Source organism: Molothrus aeneus, chromosome 15 (genome assembly GCF_037042795.1).
Source record: "Molothrus aeneus isolate 106 chromosome 15, BPBGC_Maene_1.0, whole genome shotgun sequence".
NCBI classification, from domain to species: Eukaryota; Metazoa; Chordata; class Aves; order Passeriformes; family Icteridae; genus Molothrus; species Molothrus aeneus.
In genome coordinates, this window is record NC_089660.1 from 5895403 (window position 1) to 5913640 (window position 18238).

At 46.0% G+C, this 18238-nt stretch overlaps 1 protein-coding gene across 3 annotated transcripts in view; it reads right to left on the reverse strand.

Annotated features, from left to right (window-relative positions):
• GRIA1 (glutamate ionotropic receptor AMPA type subunit 1) overlaps nucleotides 1–18238 on the reverse strand; it is a 121337-nt gene that overhangs the window by 52859 nt on the left and 50240 nt on the right. For all 3 annotated transcript variants that reach the window (XR_010784610.1, XM_066560486.1, XM_066560485.1), the window contains exons 3-5: nucleotides 13142–13381; nucleotides 10899–11083; nucleotides 6468–6521 (exon numbers count right to left, since the gene is read on the reverse strand). Coding sequence is in view for 2 of the 3 variants with exons in the window: in XM_066560486.1 (XP_066416583.1) it covers nucleotides 6468–6521; nucleotides 10899–11083; nucleotides 13142–13381 (479 nt within the window). In the remaining variant the exon portion in view is untranslated. The remainder of the gene's footprint in view (nucleotides 1–6467; nucleotides 6522–10898; nucleotides 11084–13141; nucleotides 13382–18238) is intronic.

Sequence of the window (18238 nt, forward strand, 5' to 3'; positions counted from 1 at the left end):
TGTAGAATACAAAGTGGCTCCTGTCATTCCAAGGTACACCAGTGACTTACTGCAGGGAGCAAGAAATGGAGTGTTTCCACACAGAGCAGCTCTAATACCCCAAATTATCTTCAAGCTTAACTTCTCCAGTGAAGCATCATTCCTCACTCCCATCACTTTGTATTAATAAGGAGGGAATGTCAAAAAAGAGCCCATCTGCTCCAGTCTCATTCCACCGTGCCTTCCAGTGGGAGAGGAGTTCTCCTCTGCAGAGTTATTCATGTGTCAGATCCCACTGGGGCAGCAAAACGTGTGAGCCCTCACTGGGACTTAGGAGTGAGTGAAGAAAGGAAAAGAAAGACAGGAGAAGGGGGCACTGTCAGGCAGCTTCCCAGCCCTGCAGCTTGATGAGAGTGTTTTGCCCTGTCTGTAGTAACAACACAAGCCAAGTGAGGTGAGAATCCAGATTTAAAGCACAAGGGGTTGGAGGTGAGCAGCAGCTGCTCCTTGGTGCAGCTCTGCAGATTTGTTTTTGTGTATTGTTTGCCCAGTCTTGCAGCTGCAGCACATTGTGGATATAAATGACCACACACATCTTGTCAGAAGGCTCAGTCCAGGCAGGGGAAGGGATGTTCTAGGTGGATGTTTGTGCATTAGGGAGCTTTCAGGCCATAAACTGATTTAAATGTTTGGGAAATGTGCCGTGCAGTGGCAGATGCCATGAATTCAATCACAGATATGATTAAGGGATGACCTGATCCCAGTTTACAAGGACCAAAACATCAGTAATGGAATATTTTGTCTAGCAAACAGAAGCATAAATCTGGTCGAGGAAGCTGAAGCTAAGCATGTTCTGACTAGAAAAGAGGACAAATGAAGTCACCATGAGGCAGATAACTATGGATTTACACATCACCACTTGCAGCTGAGCTGGGATAATGGATTAGGAGACTGCAAATGGCTGAGAAAACCTGTTAGTTTAACACCATTTTGCTGAAGTTTAAGCAAACACATTTTTCCTTCCAATAGCTGTAATATAATCTGTCAGTTACTCACCTGATGCTCTGATTTTTTTAAGCCACAGTAAGTCACTCATGTTTTTGAGTCCTCATTAACTACTGAAAAAATCCTCCCAAGGTTGCTGTTCATATTATCCTGTGTGGGCAAGTTTTGTATCAAACCAGATAATTTTCTTATGCATGAGACACTCAAGTTCAAGCAAAATTTAATTCAGGGCACTGCTGTGTCTCTTACTATCAGTAATTCAGATGAGATAATGCTATATGGGGTTCTTTTGCTTGATAATTTTTGAGTCAGGACAGAAAAGCTGTTTGGAAGTGAAATGCAGAATTTTCACTGAGATATTATATTGTCTTTCTCTGAGCAGAAAATGAATTTGTCTCCTGAGCCTTCTTGCACCAACCTCTCAGGAAGCAGAAAGGTCTAAGAGGCATAATTTTAGAACCCTAAAAGTAACTTAGGACACTTTTTTCCAATAGCAGAATATAAATTTTGCATCTTGAGATCTTGCCAGGATGAGCAGGAGATGCTGTACACATCCTCCTGGAAACCCCAGAGAACAGAGTTTCAAATCAGTGAGTGACTCACACCTGAGCATTGCTGCCCTTGTTTGTGCAGCCAGCAGCGCTTCAGGGGGCAGGAGACTCAGATAAACAGGGCAGCTTTCAAGCTGATGGGAGACAGAACTACAACATTTTACCTCCAGGCAAGCAGGGCATGGAGCCACGGACACACTGCCAGTGGCACAGGTCTCACTGTGCTGGGGCAGGGCCAGGTGTCACTGCTGGGGCAGGCACAGACCTTGCTTGGGCACCACAACCCTCCCCACACAGCCACGCACCTGCTGCAGGTGTGGGCATCCTGCCCTGCTTTAGGGGAGCTGCTCTCTGCCTGTGGATGGCAAATTTGGGAGGGTTCCTCTTCCCTCTCTGCACCCAGTGTTGGTTCACATTGCTGAGTCTCAGCCCTGGTGGTGCACAAGTTCTTCCTCCTGTTTTTCAGGTGCAAAAAAATCAAAGCTGCCCATCCAACCCAGAGGGGAACTGGATAAAGCCAGCACATCTTGTCTGACGCCTGCAGGAGCCACTCTGCAGACAAAGCTGCTGTGCTGGGGAAATGATGATGCAGAATGATTTATTTTTTTAAAATATATTCTCTATTTTTTTAGATATGTATTTGTAGCTGTGTGGCCTATTGTATCTGTGGCTAGTTTTCCCTAGGCAGAAAGACAAAACACATTCCAAGACCCCAATCCCATCTTGGTTCTTTCTGGAATGCAAGGGTGAAAAACAGCTCTTCAAGACACATTTTCATAAACAAAGCTTAGTTTCCATCTGAGGTGGGAGGATTTAGAGATGGTTGAACCAGGGAAAATTGCATCACCTCTTGTGCTCCTAATTGGTGATTTTTGTCAATTATGTTAATTTGCTAAACTTATAACACTGCATTCACCCTATGGGATAGTGGGCATTTTGTGAACATTTTTCCATCTCTTCCTCTGGAGGCCTCCAATATAGACCAACCTTTATATTACCTCCCATAGTAATATTTTCTCAAAAGTGTGTTGTTTTATTTCTAAGTTCTCTAAGGCATCACTGGTAACCTCCACCAGCACCACAACTGCCAGCAAAGGGAAACTGTCTAACTCAGTGCTGACACAGGCTGATGTAGAATGGCACAGGAAAAAGTGCTTATCTTTGCTAATCAACACTGTTTTTATCTTTACTTTTCCCTGCTACACCTGCCATCAGCAATCTTGTACACTTACCTATTCATCTTCAAAAAAACCAGCCCTTGCTAAAAGAACAACTGGGACTAATGCACCAGGAAAGAAAAAGAGGCTAAAACAATCAATGTGGCAGCTGTCTTTCATACTTCTCCTTTAAAGACAGGTCACATGAATGTCCCTTATTTAATGACAAAGATTTTTCTCTGCCCAAGCTGATGCTCTCCCACTCCTGACAGTAGTCAGCTCACATCCATGGAATAGGACAAACAGATACACAAAGCCAAGGTTGTGGGCAAAAAACCTGAACATCAAAAGAAAGGAATCCCAGAAGTTTCTAAGCTTGTTGCCCTGATAATATTGACTGTATTTTTTTTCCTCTTTGTGGTTGCTAGAACTGATGATCTCAAAGGCTGAGAACAAAGCTTAGAAAAATGAGACTCACAGAAACAAACACTTTTAAAAGTTGCCAAATCTCTTTGCGCTCCAGAGGGGAAAAGAGAGAGAGAGAGAGAGAGAGAGAGATGACTGCAAACTGCCAGTGCACCTGACAAATACCCAGGTTTGCTCTGGTAAAAGCTCATTGGGCTAACTCTGATGGGTACTGGTTAAAGACCAGGATTTCATCAGATTGCAAAAGCCATGAAGAGTGCCAAATTTGGCTCGAGGACAGGGAGGGATGTTCACAGAAACCCTTCCCCTGGCAAGGATGTTGCAGTGAGACCTTCATGGGATGGGTAGGGCTGGGTAGACAAGAGAAGTTGTGTCTTTAGCAGGTGTAGCGCGTTCAGAGAAGGATGTTTGCCCATGGCCTAGGGTGCAGAATAGTTTCATTTTGTTTGTGACCACAGAAATATTATTGTCTCACCTTGGCAACAGCAATTTCACTGAAAAAGAAAGCTGTTCCTGCTAGGAAACACCAGCTTTCACTTGCTGCTGTCAAATTCTGCTCAGCACTTTACTACAGCTCACCCCGAGCAACTGCTGGGCAAACACAGAGCAAGGCTAATGCAAGGCAGCGACTGCCCATGGATTGGCTGTGGCCAGACAGGGAATTCCTCCATTCCAAAATGTGCCTATGGATGATTTTTTTAGACCTTATTCAGCCTGTGTATTGCCTTGCAAACTCATTTTGCATTCCTGATGGAACAGCAGTTTGAAGCTGCTGCGACTGGGCAGTGGTGTGCTGCTGCTTGGATTTCTTGGCTCCGTATAGCTGTGAACTAGCATACAGCTAAAAAAAGGAATTTAAGTGGGGTTACCCAGAAATATTTCCCAATATTTGCTTTCAATGTATAATTTCCATAACTGTGTCCCCATTTTTCCATGCCCAAGTAGGTCAGGCAAAAGGCAGGGGTTGGAAATTCCTCCCCTTTCTCCAGCTACTGCAGGAAACTTGGTGACTATGAATGGGCTGAGGATTCCCTTGACCTGATCTTCATACAGAGTGAGAATCCTAACTCAGGACTGCCTCAGCCAGCACAGGGCATGAAAAATAACTCATTTGGAAACCCAACACTTCCAGGTTTTAGCTCCTAATTTATTCTCTGAGGACTCAGTGCTCCAGAGGGAGGCACTTCCCCAAGCAGGGCTGCTCTCCAGGCACGCGGGCGCACACGAGGGTACGGGAGTGTGCGTGGGCAACGCACGCCCTGTCATCCTAGGACATGTCTGCAGGGGAAAATGAGGGGTGTTTGAGGTCTACCACTATGAGTGTGAGTCAGTGGGAATAAATTACAGCATGCTACACCCTCTGGAGGCTCTAATCCAGCCATGAGGTGTCCTCAGAAGAGGGTAAAACCTACTGTGATCTCTCGGATCAGAGCATTCGCACCAGGGTTTAACCCTGCCAGAGGCCAGCTTCTGCCAATCTCTTATAAAATCCCTGGCCATCCCCACTGAGGGAGGCTTGCTGTCCTTCCTTGCTGCCCTGTGGTCTCAGAAACATGGGATCTTCAGGGTCTTTTTGCCATTCTCCTTGCTGAACCCATCATCCAGTGGCTCTCGTGTGGTGCAGCACATTACAGGAGCTGATTTGGCTTCTGGTGTCTGAACCTGCCCATGTTAATCTGCCCTGGAAAAGACCTTCTTAACCTTGAGGGGTGCCAGGATTTTTTTTCAAATAGTTTTACCATGTTGTCTGATTATCCTCTAGTCTTTTTTCTTTTTCTAAGTATTCCCCTCTCTGACTTTTGGCTCTTGTGTGATGCTGGATTTTAAGGAGCAGGAAAGACCAAAGGTAAAGCTTGAATTCCTCTCACTCTGCTCCTTCTCCCCAGAATCCAAGCTGCTTGGAAAGCACACCAGTGAATTCTGGTGATCCTGTCAGACACTGTGGGACCCAAGGCCTCCTCCACTGAGCTGCAGTGGAGGCAGAATGTCCCTGCAGAGGGGCTGGAGAAATGAAAAGCCTTTTGCTCCAAGTTAATTATTTATAAACCCTGTTGGCTGAGTATGCAACCTCTCCCAGCCAGCTCTGTCCTCTCAGCATTTGTGCAAAGGCTGAGAAAACACATTAAAGATGGGAGAAGTGTACTTTTCTCTGGGTGAAGGTGAGGGAGCGTGGTTATCCTAAGAAATGTCCTTCAAATCTCCTACACCTGAGTGTTAGTTCAGTTCACCTCGTGCCTTTCATGCATTTATCCTCATGAAACTGTGCAGGGGGAAGAGGTGATATTGTCATTCAGCCTTCTGTGTGGGTGTACTTAAAATTGCACAGACATTCTCACTCCAGTGACTCCAGCTCACTTTCCTGCTTAACTTTAATGAAGGGACTTTCATAAACATCCAGGACCTGGGTTATGGCAAATAATAATTTTTTTTTAAATTAGCAGCTGAAGTTATTGGCTGCTCTGTAATTTTGCATGTCCCCCCCTGCACAAGGTAACATTTTAATCTCTGTAATTACACGGTAGGCAGCCAGCACAGGGTGCAGGGTCAGTACAGGGCACTGCAGGGTAATGATGTGGCCATTTTTGCCTGGTAAATTACAGAGTTATCTTGGGACTGAGAAAAGGAGAAGGGCAGCAACTGCTTGACTAATTGGTAGTTTAAAGTTTAATTACCCCAGGGCTGACGTGCTGCCTCCCAGATGCTGCTCTGTGCTGAAAGAACAGGTCCAGAGCCTGCACATGGCTCCCCCCACAGGGACACAGGAATCCCAGGGTGCCAGCATCAGCCCAGCCTCTGCAGTGCATCCTCTTGGATGGATGGATGTGGGGAGGAGAGGGTAGGAGTTCTGCTGTGGAAAACCTCAATTTCTCTCTCCTACCTCTCCCCTAATCTCCCTAGGCAAAGAAATTTTCCATCCTCCTGTGGGACTTGCTCCAGAAAGATGGTCCTGCCACTGCCCAATGCTGCCCTGTCCTCAGGCAGCACCTCCCTGCATTAAAGGGAGAATCCTTTCCTTAAAGAAACCTTTGCATTCAATTCTCTCCCTAGAGCCATGACTGTCAGATTTCATTTAGCACCTAGGGGGGAGTGATAAAATTACTTTGATCTGCAGCTGTCACCCAGCCAAGGTCAAACCACTACAAAACCACAGCACACTTGGGGATACCCTGCAGATAATCATCCTGGCTCAAGAGAGAAAACTCCATGAGAAGAGCACAGCAAAAGACTTGGCTGGTTTTTGTTATCTAGAAGGTGGATGAGAAAAGGAGTGTACAGCTCAGTAATTATAAACACAGTGCTTTACAAAACTGAGAGATAGAAAAAACCCCCACCAATTAGGGTAACTCACCATATTTGCCAGAATGTAGTGGTACCCATTGCCATTTTTTTCAAGAGAGATGATCTGCAAGATAAAAAACAAGGATAATTAGCAGATATCAACTAAAGAAGAAGAATGTCAGCTTTCTGCCCTTTCTCACTCTTATTTTTCTTTGCTGAGACCCTTCAGCTGTGAGCAGGAAGACATAGCAAAAGAAAAGTTCCCAATCTTATTAGAGGATCGCCAGAGCTTTCACACATGAAACCTGAGCAGCAAATCTGAAATTAGACAGGACAAGATCCCCAAGAACCTTGTACAGGCAGAGAGAGAAAACAACCAAACCAACCTGTTTCCTACAGGCTCAGGGAGGAAAAAAGCCTTAACAAGATTTGTATTTCAGACAAAGGAACAATGGGGAGTTGGAGTCCCTATGTCCTATGAATGCAACTGAAATATTAAGCAAGACTAGAGAGCAATCCTGCACATCCTCCAAGCTACAGCCCCTGCTGCAAACACCTGCCTGGGAGAGATGGCTGGAAGTTTAGGTTATGGGTAAGTTTTTGTGCACCAGTGGAGTTTCAAACTACATCTCCAGAATGAAGCTGTTTGGGCAAGCCACAGAGGATCCCCCTGCATGTTCATTGAGATAATTTATAGATTCATATGCATGGTGTCCCAATACATGTGCTTTGCCACTTACTCCTTTGTCCCTGACACAGCAGAGTCAGGGTTTTATTTTCTTTTATCAACACAATTGCTTACCAACCTGTAAGAACTGTTTTTTTTCTATGTTACCTGGAAAAGTTTCCTTTCTTTTTCCTTTTCTACCTGTTGCCTGTGACTGGGGGGAACAGAGGCACTGATCCAATGGCCTGTGTATTTTCCTCCCTTGATTTAAAAAGAGTACAGAAAGAATACACCTAAAAGTCTTCATTATTCTAGCTGACTCCATTTTTTCACTGAAATTCCTCTCTATTGATTTCCAGCAGCACTGTTAAATTCTTACTAGTTTACTAGAGTCAGATACTATCTGCAATTGAGCCACTCTACAAACAGAAAGAAGAAAGTGGGAAAAAAAAGACCCAAATGCCTTCAAAGCCTGTACACAAGATTTGCCAGTTTCTGAGAGAACTCTGCTGTTTCCATTAGGTTTTTTGGCTGGCAACACTACCTCTTATTTCCATTGTCATACGAACTGATTCTGATTTGCTGCCTGCATTGCCAACAGGCACAGGCAAAATCTGTACAAACTGCAGTGAGGACAGAAAGCTCCTCAGAGCCAGAATGATCCTAAAACCACTGCAGATTCAGCCAGAAATCAGTGTACCCAGGACTTGTCTCTGGGTACCAGGCTGGCAGCAGGTACTTGAGAAATGTCAGATGAGGGCAGGGAGCGATCCTCCCCATGGGACAGCACTCCCAGATTATCATGAGCAGTCATTTAGGGATTTCTAAATGGATAATAAATGAGCTGACACTTGCTCCGTGCAACTGGTTCGTCTGCCTTAGCCCTTCTCTGATGAAGTGCTCTTGTATGCATAATAAAACTCATCTGGTTCTCAGCATTAACGTGGGGGTGGCAATTAACGCCAATGAAGGCTTCATTTAGAAGCAGTTCCTTACACAGCTAATGCCAGCTCCACCAGCTTCCCTGCACAGGATCCCTCAGAGTGGCTTCTGCTGAGGCGTCTGGAGCTCTCAGAAAAATCCTCTGTCTACCTAAAGCTATGAAGATATACACCTCATTATGGGTGGTTTTCTGAGTGTCTTCCACTGCCTGATCTAAGAAGCAAAACCAGACCAAACTTGTCCCTTTCCATCCATCAGCTGAGACTGACCTTTGCAGCAAGTCCCAGACCTTGCAGGAGGAAGGAGAATCTCTGGTGCACTGGGATGTCTGAGAATTATGATCCAATTCCCCTTCTCTCCAGTGTCAACAATAGCTGGCATTGGCTCCTCCAGCCCCAGCTCTCCTTTGTTATTTTATGAGGTGTCAGAGCCGATGAACCGAGGAGCGCTGCCATCCAGCTCTCCCTGAGCTGTTAATCTTACAGCCCATCCACCTGAATTATGAAGCTCGTTTCCTGTGTTTTACACAGTTATTTGTGATCTTAATTTATTTTAAAACGCTTGCTCAGTCCTAATGTGTCCGGACAGCAGTAGCAAGCTGAGGTTATAATAGCATTTATCACTCCTCCTGACTGTGGTGAGAGGCTGTGCTGGGCTGCATGCTGATTGCTCACTTGGGCCACCTAGGTTTCATTACCCACTTCTTAATGGGAGAGTTTGACATCTATTAGAGAGAAATCCTCTCAGAGTGAAACACTGGCAGAGGAGAAATTCCAGTTACTCATTTTAATGAGAGACAAGGAAGAAACAATAGAGGGCTTTGATGGAACACAACCCACCCAGTACTTATCCCATTAAGGCTACACAGCACAGCCCCACGGCAACCTGCCCTGATCCAAGGCCTGGCTCACAAATGACAGCTACCTCAGCAAAGACAAATCAAATCCTTGAGACATGACACACAGAAATCTCCCAGAGAGAAGCCAGGTCATTTTTAACTGGCTCCTCCACAGCTGAGGGCTGCCTTGCTGGAGTCACTGGTGTTATTTGTGTTTTGTGTATGGAGGGAAAATGAAAAGCAGCAGTGGGGGTGTGAGAGGCACAGGTGCTGGGCAGCCATCCCCAGCTCTCCTGCTCACTGTGGAGCACAAATCACAAATCCACTGCCACTGAGAGATGGAGACAGGCTTGCCAGGGAAGAAGATAAATGCATTGAAATGTCCCCGAGAGGCTGAGGCAGCTTTTGGAATATCTCAGACAGTCAGAGGGACAGGGCAAACAGCACAGTGACATTTCCACAGAGGCTGCTGGTGTGGTGAGCTGAGAGACCAGCCAGCAGCCCAAGTTAGAGCCCAAGATACAGTCCCAGCTGAATTTCACATGATAATGAGCTGAACACTATCTTTGAATCCCTCCAGTCATCTGTATACTACGAAAAACCTGGCATCACTTTCTCACACTGGGACAACTACCTCTGCTCTCAGAAATCCTGGTGGACTTGGAACAAGAATGTTAAAAAGGATGAAAATGGACTACACACAAAGTTGTGCACAGCTCCATCCTTCACTGGAGTGTTACCTCCTGGGCACAGACGGCTGCTGGAATTGCTCTGTAATTTTTGTAGTAAAACACAGCTTTGTACCTCTTCTCCCTGGGAACTGATATTTTTATAGTATTGCAAAACAAATAATCACAGTATCTGGATTTTTAGTGCTCTTACAAATAGCTTTCCCTATCTCTATGTTTAACACTTGCTCCAGTGGTGTGAAGAACTTTGAAAGAAAGCCTTATTTTCCTGCTCATCTCAAGAAGACTAGATAATGCTTTACAACTTAACTTTCTTTTAGACAAACCGGGTTTAAAAGCCTGACACTATTAATCCTAGAAATTTGTTATACTCTGAAGAAAAGCCAAATTCACTGCCTAGGTCTTGTCCAAAATTTTGTTCAACTACAGCTGCTCCATAGCCAGAGAGAAGATTTTACCCTCTGGAATAACCTGTTTTCTCTTTCATGAATGTAACCTTGGCTTTGAGGTTACAACCTGCTCTCTGCTTTGTTATTCCACATCACAGAGGAGCACCCAGAGACATCCAGCAAGGATGGATTGTGCTCATCACTGAGCATCTGGTGAAATGTCAGTCCCTGTCCCAGACAGGGAGCAGCTGAAGTGTGAGACAGAGATGAAAGGTACCTTAGATAGGGAGACCTGGGAAGCATGAGGTAAGAGTGAGCTGATTATGATGAGTAAAGCAGTGGAAATTGCTCTTTTCAAATCCTTCCAGTGCTGAAAGGGTTGTAGGTGTGAGAGGGAAATGTCTCGTGGCTGGAGTTGAAGTGTGGACACAACCTACCCCTGGGCTTGTCTCCTGTCCATAGAAAACCATATTCAGGACAGATGTACCTTAATCCTTCTGTCCTGCTGGCACAGGTGTGAGAATTTGGTGCAGCACATGGAGGCTGTGGGACCAGGAACCTGGCAGTGCCAATCCACACCTCCAGCTTAACTCAGAAACTGGAGAAAGACTCTGCAGAATCAGGAGGTGCCACACATTGTGCACACTGCTAGGAGGAATTAGCACAAAGCAAACTCACTGGGGAGCAGGGGGGTGTAAAGGGCTCAGCAAAGGAGTCAGACAAGGAGGGAGCTTGGAGCAGTGGAGCTCACTCAGCAGGAATTCATGAGAGCTTGTACTATTCCTGCAGCTTTCCTGTTTCCCCAGTAACACAGCAGAGAAATGCCTGCGAGCCCAGCAGCTGCAGGCACACACCCCAGCTCCAATGAGAGCCACAGGGAGACCAGGATCAGGCAAGAATGGGGAGAACTTCTCCAGGGAAAAACAACACTTCCCTGCATGCAAGACCCCTCCCAGAAGGCCCACACCAGCACAACCTTGTTAAGGATGATATGCAGCCTCTCAGACTCGCAGTCCACCACCACCAGCCTTTCCTTCTTCTTCTCCAGCTCCTGGAAGAGCATCCTGTAGCCCTCCTCTGTTGTTGTCAGGATGTTGACAGCTGTCACCTGCCAGTTCTTCTCAGCTGCAGTGTCCAGCACTTTCTGCAGGACTGACAACCCTGGGGTGGGAAGAGAAGGGGGAGAGCCAGATTTCAGTTGTGCAATGGCATCTTTCCATCCTCCTGGCAGCCTGTGTAGCTGCCTCAAGCCAGGCTGGAGTCAGTCATGAGAGTGCAGCAGAACTACAGAGAGCAGCTAACAGTCTAGATCTGATCCAACCCCATCTGGGCTAGAATTAATGACTCCTGCTTTTTCTGGCCTGGCACAGATGACTCCAGGTCTGATTTTCCTTTGTAATTGGCAGATCAGTCTCCTTGATCAGGCCCTGCTGTGGGACTCAGATAAGAACTCTAATCCCTGTCTTCCTGTTCCCCAAATAACTTGATTTCTCTCTCAATGATTTGATTTTCTTCTCATCTTTGATCTGCTTAGGCTGTGTGCTCCTAGGGTTAGGGACACCCTCTTCAATCCCAGCACACTGTCACACTCAGCATGCTCCTCTCTCAGCAGCATCTCTTCAGGAGACCATTACTTTTAGAATTATGTTGCTTAAATTACATTCACAACTTTCTAGAGGAGATGCACATAGCAATTCTCTGGAATCATGCTGGACAACCCTAAAGAACCCTGTGCTTTTGGAATATTCTGTGTGCCCATGCCTCATGACAACAGAAAGCAGGTGGGATGCTTTCATGCCTTCTCCTTGTCTCTAAAGCCCATCCTGTCCCTTCAGGGGATAATTAAAACTTCCAGGACAGAGATGTGAATCACCTTACCTCTGCCCTATTCTCCAAGTCTGCTTTGCTTGCAGCTCCAAGCCTGGAGCTTTGAAGGCATCTGAGGGCTGGGAAAACTGAATCATGGAGCAGTGAGCTCTCTTGCCTTTTGTGGTTTGTGGTTTAGAAAGTTAGGTAACATCTTCCATTACCCACATAGGTTTTTGGTTTTTTTACATAGAAAACTGACATGCACCAACATGGAGAATTAGGAATTTTCCAAGCTATCTGCCAGAAACACACATTTCACACCTGGCTGTGGACTTAGGTGAGACCTGAGCAAGTGTCTGTTCATGTTTCTAAACTCAGGACTCAGTGCCCTTGAGTTTGACAGCCCAGTTCAATATGGGACCTATTGAATAGAAACAATTTCCCTATTTTGAATTCCAAACCATTTGCACATCAGGTATTTCCCTTGTGTTGGTGGGGATTGGATCTGACCCCATGAACACACCCACACACACCCAAACCCACACAACATTGGGTCAGGCTGATGCTTCTTTTGGATCAATGCTCACCTTCAGCAGAAAGGGATATTTAGAAGAGAACAGACAACAGGGAAGGCATAGGTTGACCCAAACCCACAACTTTTTGAGATAAAGACTCGTTCTAGACCAGTATCTTTATCTGCCTGGTAATCCCTATAGCTGTGCTGAGAAGGCCCTGACGAAGGAGGAATGATGAGGAGGACTCCATCTTATCAGAGGGCTAATTAATTGCTTTATTATACTGTATTATTCTATACTATATTACATTATAACTAAACTGAATCTGCCAAGCACTCAACTCTGCACACAACTGCTCTGAATCTCATGACTGTCAGCCCACAGTCCTGACACACACACACACTCTTGTGTCACTATAGGACACAAAACAACATGAGCACACACCCTGCTGCTCTCAAGGTGAAAAAAGGGAAGTTTAGTTTCTGACTCCAACATTTATAGATTTTCAAAAGTGACACTGGATTGGAGGGTGAAAGTGCCACCTCTTCAATGACACTGGACAAACCAACAGTCCATCAAATTTCTCCTCCTCCATAAAAAGAATGCAAAACAATAAGTTATTTACAGAAAGTGTGTGAGAAAGTTTGTTACAAGAATGTAAATATCAGAAGGCTTAAAAAATCTTAAAAAATCAGGGTGACACGCTCGGCCCTGATAGGCCAAGGAAACAAAACCCCGTCACTTTGGGTAAACAATCTCAACATTGCATTCTACTTTGGCACAAATACAGGCACAGCAAACGAGATAAGAATACTCTTGGGAAGAATTGTGCCTTGCTTTTCTCTGTGCAGAGAAATGTGGGGCTCCAAACCCCTCCCGGGGAGCTGCGACTCACCGCGGTCGGCGTCGTAGATGTACACGAACTTCTGCCAGCTGTAGTGCTCGATGACGCTGATCAGGGCGTCCTGGAGCTCGGGGCGCAGCTGCAGCACGAACTGGTTGGAGGTTTCCACGGGGAAGCTCGGGGTTATGAAGCAGACGTGGAGGGCCCCGCAGAAGGACGTCAGCATGTTGACGGTTCTCCTCTCGTAAAACCCGAAGATGGCATAGACGCCCTTGGAGAACTGGGAGCAGACTGCAGGGGCAGAGGGGGAAGGGGGTGAGGGCAGAAAATCAAGGGGGTTTTTCAGCAATGTCACCAAAATAAACCTATTCCCTGAGATAGGCTGCAGGCTCTCTCTGGACTGGATAATTTTCCCCCAGGTGGGTGGGTGGGTGAAGGCGACCTGTGAAGAACAGGGCTTGTGGCCATGGAGTGCCCTGTTCTTGATCTCCACAGACCTGCTTTACTTTTGATAGGAAGAAATTACTCAAAAGAATAAAATCAGTGTCCCCAGGGCTCTGCTGAAAGTTTTGCCACTTCTGGAGTAAAATGAGTTATCTGAACATGGGAACCCTTCAGCAGAAAGAGGCTGCTGCAGCCCTGGATGCATTCAGGGAGCAGAAGGAAAGCCTTTGCACAGCAGCACAGCCCTTTGTGGCCAATAAATCCAGAGGGAAACCATGGGTTTGACCTCAGCAGCTGAGGAAACCACGCTCAGAGGGCATCTCAGCAAAGGTTCACCAAGGTTCAACACAGGCACAGCACAGCTCCAGGGGGATCTGTCCTGGGGCATGAGCTGCTGGCTCTGAGTCAGAGCCTCTGACACTGGGAGTGTGTTGGTACTTGGGAACACAACTTTGGCAGTTTCTGGTTTCCTCACAAAGCCATGGAGACAGGGCTGTGAGCCCAGTGAGGTACCAGCAGTGTCCTGGGAGGTCTCCCCCAGGAGGGCTTGCTGGGTTCCCTGGCAGGTGTCTGTCTGTCTGTCTGTCTGTCTGTCTGAGCCCTTGTGCTGTGCAGGAAGGGCTCCCTTGGGTTAGAGCCCTTCTCTGCAGAGCACTTAATGAGATCGTGGGAGCTGCTGGGAAAATGCCTGAGGATCTGAGCGAGACAGAGAGAGTTCACACGTTGTGTTGTAAAACTTAGCCCCTGAGACAGTCAGACTCACTCAATATCACCCCTGTTTATGGCACATCCCAAGTTACCATCAATAAATCTCCAAGCTGGAGGTGGTGGCAGTGACAGCACTTTTCCTGTGTCAGAACTCTTGGCACCAGTGTTTCCTCCTCTTGTCACTCTGACTCTGAAGACCTTTGGCTGTGACATTTATAGTGACTCGACACTTCACACATCACTCGCCCGCTCTCCCAACGCCAGTGCAGGCTGAGGAGTTGGATGTGACATTCTGGGGTCCCCTGGCAAGTGCTCTGCACTACTTGGGAGTCCCCTGATTTCTGCTGCTAACTGCCAGTACCCAACCTTCTGCATGTGTGGCTGCAGACAGCCTCCTAAAAACAAGCTTCTTGCACCCTTAGCTGGCTCCATGAAAGCTCTGTCCCTCTGGCAGGGACCCAAAGTCAATTCTGGCTGGCTTTGAGCCATTGTCATGTTCCTCACTTTGCTACTGCCAGCACCAAACATTCAGAGGGAAGAGCAAGAAATCCTACTTCCCACTGTGCAGAGCAGTCCCTGCTCCCATCTCACCCCTGAAACAAAGCAGCCAGGCTTCGTGGGGCTGCTGAGAGCTGAGAATGGAATCTCATAAGACTGAAGAAATTTTTTCCTTTGTCTTGGATCTGAGCCCAGTTTTTGGGCATCCCAGTCCCGCAGTTTGTTCGCAGGGTTGCTCATCCTCTTTTCACTGATTAGCACCTGTGATCTCAGCATTTTCCTCCCACAAGGGAATTTTCTGTTCTGCAGGGCAGGGACGCCTCAGAAAGCCCAAACTGAGACGGAAATAACCCCCTCTTCTCTTTATGTTCACAGCAGTGCCTCTCTTTGCAATCAGCAATTGTGTCTGTATCAGCTGGAGTCACTGCCCTCATCATGAGACTGACACATCCAGGAAGAAAAGCAGCAGATACAGATGGAAATAGTCTGAGCATCTTTTCCATGTGGCTGGAGCAGTGGGTCTAATGAAGGGTGTGAGATACCATATGTGAGAGATCAGAACGTGATCTCCAGAGACCCAGGCTTCAGCCTCACTGAATGATTAAAGAGACATTTTCAGGACAGCTGAACAATCCAGTACAATTAATAGTCCAGACAATAAACTTAGCTGCCTTGGTTTGTTTTGTTTTAGGCAAGGCATGGCTTCCTTGGATTTCTTTTCTATTCAAAAGGAATCTATCCTTTTAAATTTTTTTTTTTTCTTTAACTTTGTGGCTCAGTCACGCTCAGGCTTCCCTCCTACACTGTTCTGAGACATCATCAGTGCCAGCATTTGAAACAGATTGTACCAAAGACAACTGGGAAAGTGAACACTCTTTATCATTAGTAAGTTTGGAAAGAACCCTCACTTGCTTTGTATTTGCAGGATAAGAGAGGCCATGGACAAGGCAGATAATTTGAAAAAAAAAATGCTTACCAAGAGTTATCTCCCAAAGAAAAACAAAGAAACTCTTGTGTCAGTTAATCTGGAAGAATGAAGAGTGAGAGCTGCAGCCACCTTTCTAGGACTGAACATGGCATAATGTAAAAGCAGTGGCTGCAAAATTATGTAAATCTCAGGGCTATTTTAAATTACAGATGCTCCAAATGAATTTACACAGCAAAGCTAAAAAGAAATTACTTGCTTGCTATTTAATACACTAAGAGATTGCTGGAACTCCTTACATTTCCTTTAATCATTTTATGAAGCAAATTTATTAATTATTCTGTGTTCATTTGATTGCTCTGCAAGTTCCTAATAATCCACTACTAAGAATTGTAAACCTTAAGTGGAGGAAGCAAATATTTTAAGTTCTCTTTGTTTTTGTAGTGATGAGCAGTCACTAGCCTCTGACTGATGGATTTCTAAAAAGATTGAGAGACATAAAAGGGATGAGGATTGTGCTGGAATGCAAGGTCCAAGAAGTTGAGCTCTTCTGGTCAATTGGCTGGAAATAGCATCACCCTTTCCAAGCCCTGTGCTGGCTATCTGTGAGCAGCTGGCCCCAGCCCAGCTTTTCCTGCAGAGAGCTGCACTCAGCCTGGAGAGCAGCTCCAGCAGCTGAATTTGGACAGTTCCACCTCTAGCTCCTTCCTGCAGGCAGGAATCTGGGTGAAATCCAGCAGCGTAAATATTTGCCTATCCCAGGATGTGAGCACGAGTGAGGAGGGTTTGCTTGGATGCAAATGCAGACATCTGTGGCTGGTTGCATGTGCTGTTTGTGGCCTCTGGGCTGCAGGGTGGGAAAGGACAGAGAATGTCAGTTCTGGGCTGTACCTGAGCTCAGATCCTACACTGAATTTGTAATTTATTACAGAAGAGTTTCCCTCTAAAGCAGCCCTTGGAAAATATAGCCCATAATGATTGATAACCTACTGCTGTGTTCTCCCTGATCAGTCTTGTTTAATTGGGATTTCTTGTTTGGGATTTGTGGCTGAGGCATTCCCAGTGTGTGCTGCACCAGGCCCCAGGGACACCCCATATCCCTCCTTCTCCAGGCACAGGATTTCTCCCTGAGATCTCCAGTGCTGTTCATCAAGGAAAATTAGATAAAAGCAGAGGCATTAACAAGATTGTCACCTGGTTATGCTGAAGAGACAATCCAGTGACAACCAGCTGCTCTCTGCAGAGTGCCTGTGGCAGCCAGGTGAGGCCAGAGCTCATCTGACTGATCTAAAAACTTTTCTAACTTGCAGCAAAAGTCAAAATACATTGTTAATTACTTAAAAAGCTACTGATGTGGTAGAACAAGCAGGGGACACTGCCCCTCTCTCCCTGTGGAATGGTAGCCATCAGGGAGCTGATGTGTCCTTGAATTCAGATGAGGAAAAAGGCATCTGTGATTCACTCTTGGAATCCACAGACTCCGGGATTTCTAGTCCTTGCAGTGTTTCTCCAAAGCTCTCTTTTCATATGGAAATATTCGAGGTAAAGAATGTACATCAGAGAGAAACATTGATTTTACTGAAAGCACACACAGGAGAGGACACTTATTTGGGAGCTGGAGAGAGGCAGCTCTGGCCACCTTTGCAGATGCTTCCGAGAAAGAGAAAAATACATCAGTAAATACATCAACACTCACAACTTTAAATTGCACATTTTCTCTGTGGGAGAGGAAAGCAAAAGAGATGTTTTGAGTCTGTAAAAATTCATGGTAGAATTTTTTTTTGGCTGCAGCTCTTAACCAGAGAGAGTAGATGAACAAGATTGATTTCTGCATTGGGAGAGTCAGAGGTGTTTTAAAAGTGGGTGTTTGACGTGATCCACGTTGTTGAGGGTGAAAGGCAGATGTCAGATAAAACAGATATCTCTTTCAGGTTTTGGTGAAAGAAGATAACCCCAAAAGTTTCTCTCAGAAACCATCACCACAAAGAGGGGCTGAAATAGTCTTAGGATTTGAGGCGGGAGGAAGGGCAAATGGGCTGCACAGAAGGATGGAAATGAGGATTTGGTCTCCAGCAGTGAAAACTGTGCATTCTGCTGAGAATCTGCAAACAAGACTGCAAAAAGGGAACTGCTCTCCAGGGACACAGCTGGGGAGGAAGCCTGGTAGGAGATCCTGGCAACTGCTCATCTGCCATCTCCTTTAGAAGCAGAATTTTCACCATTTCACTGAGTTTAAGACTAGAAAGGGACATTAGATCATTTCTACTGACTTGTTTTATCTCATGGACTATTAAGTTTCACCCAGCTACCCCTGGAGGGAGCCAATAATATGGCTCAGTTGACTCTTAGGAGATTCAGCTGCTGCATGTGCCTCTGTCAGAGAACAGAAGTAGCAGAGACAGTGCTAATACCCAAAGCCACAAGAGCGGTAAAAAACCTGATTAAATGAAATATCCCCAGATGTTCCTCACAAATGACTCATGTTCTCACTTGCAAAAGGGAGCATGCAGCCCAGATGGTCCCTGCCAGATCTCAGAGACCTTCCTGACCCTGGAGATCATGGCATCTAGGAG